Source organism: Microtus pennsylvanicus, chromosome 6 (assembly GCF_037038515.1).
Source record: "Microtus pennsylvanicus isolate mMicPen1 chromosome 6, mMicPen1.hap1, whole genome shotgun sequence".
Taxonomy (NCBI): Eukaryota; Metazoa; Chordata; class Mammalia; order Rodentia; family Cricetidae; genus Microtus; species Microtus pennsylvanicus.
Genome location: NC_134584.1, coordinates 120,075,814 through 120,079,087, shown reverse-complemented (window position 1 = coordinate 120,079,087; position 3,274 = coordinate 120,075,814). Strand labels below are relative to the sequence as shown.

Below are 3,274 nucleotides of genomic sequence, written 5' to 3'. Positions count from 1 at the left end.
GGCTTGGCATCTTGTGGTCATTTTTAACACGCATTAAGTATTTCATGGCGGCTTGTGGGCAAGCGAGGCTGAGGAGGGGAGCTTAATTGATCTACCAGAGTCCACCAGAGCTTGACAGCACACACCAGTGTGCGCCAGAACCCAGAGCTGGGTACGGCAGGATAGTAAGGTTTTCTGTTTGTTTCTGTATGATTGTTCTTTTCGCACTGAGCAAGAAGATCGTGTGCAACGCTGGTGTCTGCTCTCTCTTAGAGTGGCCTCGGCAGGCTGGATACTTACAGCTGGCATTTTGGATCCTTTAATTCAGGGTTTGAAAGATGCAGATAGAGAGAGACCTGGAAAAGCCCCAATAGGCCTTGGGTTTCTAGGAAGTTGGACTGTTCTGGCTAGCAGAAAAGTTGCAATTCTTTATTTTATTTTTTTAATAGCTTTTCTTTTCAAGTCTGGGGCTGGAGCCCAGGTCCTTGGCTGTTAAGCCACACCCTAGCCCAACAAATGGCATTTCTGAAGAGGGTTTTGTGGGTTCAGAGCCCGCTTTGGAAAGTTGGCTTCCAGGACTCCCCCCTCACAGACCTCAACACTCAGGAACGGAACTCAGGACCTCTGTCAGAAGCCACAGGATCACCACAGGCTGAGATTTTTTTTTTATTTTGCTCTTTTTTTTTTTTTTTTTTTTTTTTTACCTTTCTTTATCGTTGCCTCAGCGTCAAGACGACTGCTGTCTCTGTGACTGCGGCTGTCCAGTCAGAAGGGAGGGAGAAAGCAAAAACTACAAGAACAGACTCTGGGGGCAGGGGAGACAGTGAGGGAGAAATACATGAGTTCAATTCCCATCCAAGGATGTCACTTGTGGTGACAAGCCCAGTCCAAGTCCAAGGAGGAGGAGACAAGAGAATTCCCTCTGGTTCACCTGGACTAATTGGTGAGCCCCAGGTCAGTGGGAGGTGCTGTCTCAAAAAAAAAAAAAGAAAGAAAGAAAGAAAAGAAAAGACAGAGGGCTCCCAACTTCAGAGATTGACCTCTGACCTCCAAATGCACCTGCACATACATATATGCACACCCCCACACTGTGTACCCCCATACACAAAAGAATAGATTCTAAACCTCATTGCGTCACAAGCTCACCCTTATACCCAGGGGAGGCTAAGGAATGCAGGGTTTTTGATGTGTGTGGGGGGACTAACCCTGTGCTTTGGTCTCATAAGCACGGCTGGGGTGGGCACCTTGGTGTGACCGTGGGACTCACATTTGCAATTCTGTGCTTGGATAAATTCCTACAAATGAAAATTCTAGGTCAAGCTAGAGGTATGTTTTCATTGTGTGAAAACCTTTCCTCCCCCAAGGGTTGGGAGAAAGTGTGTGGCAGCTTTTATTCTTCTCTCCGGCACTGCATATTAACACAAACATCCTCTGCCCTGCTGACCAATGAGCGGGCTGGCTGTGTGTGATGTAAAGGCCGCCAGAGTTTGCTGTGTGTGATTTGTATTGTTGGAGAGAAGGACCCTTTCCTTCCACAGCATCGACTTTTAGATAGTTCTTCGTTGTGCTGTCTGTCTGAGGCCATGGCTCAGCTCTCTGTAGGGTTTTCCGTCTGGCTTTATGATAAGCCTGTCTAATTCCCAGGAAGCTCAGGGAGGAGGATTGAATTTTCACTGGTGACCAGGATGCGGAGGGTCCACACTCCCTGGGATCTACTGTATAAACTCATATCCAATCGTGTGTACCCTAGAGAAACAGTCAAAGGGTGGGTGTTTGGCCTGTCTTCGCGGAGCTCCGCGCCTCTGGGTGGTGTTGATACAGCACCGGGGGCTCCGTAAATGGCAGGGACCTTGCTTCCTTCTCCTCAAGGCAGCCGTATTTCCCAGAGTAGAGCGGTCTGGGCCCAGCAATTACAGAAACCTTTAAGGGCTTACTCGGCAGCTCCTTCCAGAGCGCCTCACTTCAGCCCTCCTCGTAAACAGTAAACAGCTTGTAAAGCGGCAATCAGCCGGCCCCTCTGCGCTGCGCTAATCTGATGTAAGCCAGGCGCTGATTTATATACGCCAGCCCAAACAAGTCTACCTGTAGACCATCAAACTGGAATTTCTTCCGTCCTTTCTTCTGCTCTAGGGAACCGCTTTCATTTCTCCCTTGCCGGAGGGAAGCGATGTATTTATTTCAAGGAACAGAGAAGAGTAGTGGGCAGGATGCTGGGTACCGGGTGGGGGTTGGAGGGGAGGAGCTGCCACAGTCGGGGAGCCTTTGCAGAGAGGGAGGCCAGGAGAGGCCAGGACAGCACAGCCTGCTTGCTTTGTGGGGATGAGATGAACTTCCTGGCACTTACTTCATGGCAGGCACATGTGACCTTACAGATATGCACAGAGCTCCCCCTTCCTAGTGAAGGGACCCCTGGGCTCGGCTCTGTTGGCTGCTGTCTGTGCTAGTGTTGTGTGTGTGTGTGTGTGTGTGTGTGTGTGTGTGTGTGTGTGTCTGTGTGTGTGTGTGTTGCATTTATTTAATGTGCACACACAGACAGGCATGGGCCATGGCATACCTACGGAAACTAAAGGGCAAGTTACAGGAGTTGGTCTCTCCTTCTACTTTGTGGGTCCCAAGGACTGTACTCGGTGAGAAAAGCAACTTCACTTGCTGAGTCATCCTGCCCCCTCTTTCTTTTTTTTTTTTTTTTTTTTTTTTTTTTTTTTTTTTTTTTGCAGTTCAAAAGGTTCCACGTTTTATTACTGGAGAAACCACTCCCAATTTAAACATGATCAAGTCTCCAGATTGAAAATGTTGAACTTCATCTTGTAACACTCATCAAGGATCACGATTCATCATTAATTGTTTTGCCATTCATTGTTGACTCCTTACAGACCCAGCTTCGTTCTCCTCCAGTGTCTTCTCTTGGAGTTGTACCTGATTTTGTTGCCAGTTTTCATCCGAATCCACTGAGGAATAGGACGATTTTGCTTTTGTTTCTTAGCCAGGAATCGCTTGATTCTGAAAGTCTTGTGAGAAGACATGGCGAGAAGGCTAGGCGGGCAGGTGGCGCACGATGGCGAAGGAAAGGCGAAGAGCCTGCCCCCTCTTTCTTTCTTTCTTTCTTTCTTTCTTTCTTTCTTTCTTTTTCTTTCTTTCTTTCTTTCTTTCCTTCTTTCCTTCCTTCCTTCCTTCCTTCTTTCTTCCTTCCTTCCTTTCTTTTTTTTTTTTTGAGAGAGAACATCTTACTGGAATCTAGGCTAGTCTGGAACTCAATAGATAACCAAGGATGACTTTGAATTCCTTAATCCTCCTG

The 3,274-nt window shown here is 47.6% G+C and overlaps 1 protein-coding gene across 1 annotated transcript; it reads right to left on the bottom strand.

Moving 5' to 3' along the window:
- Positions 1-2,648: 2,648 nt before the first annotated feature.
- Positions 2,649-3,051, bottom strand: LOC142852992 (large ribosomal subunit protein eL39). The gene has a single exon (XM_075977965.1). It carries the CDS (start codon positions 3,000-3,002, stop codon positions 2,847-2,849), a length of 156 nt encoding a protein of 51 aa, XP_075834080.1. The 5' UTR covers positions 3,003-3,051; the 3' UTR covers positions 2,649-2,846.
- Positions 3,052-3,274: the final 223 nt, after the last annotated feature.

Coding starts and splice junctions, on each gene's coding strand:
- LOC142852992 (XM_075977965.1), bottom strand. CDS start 3,002: ATGTCTTCTCACAAGACTTTCAGAATCAAGCGATTCCTGGCTAAGAAA.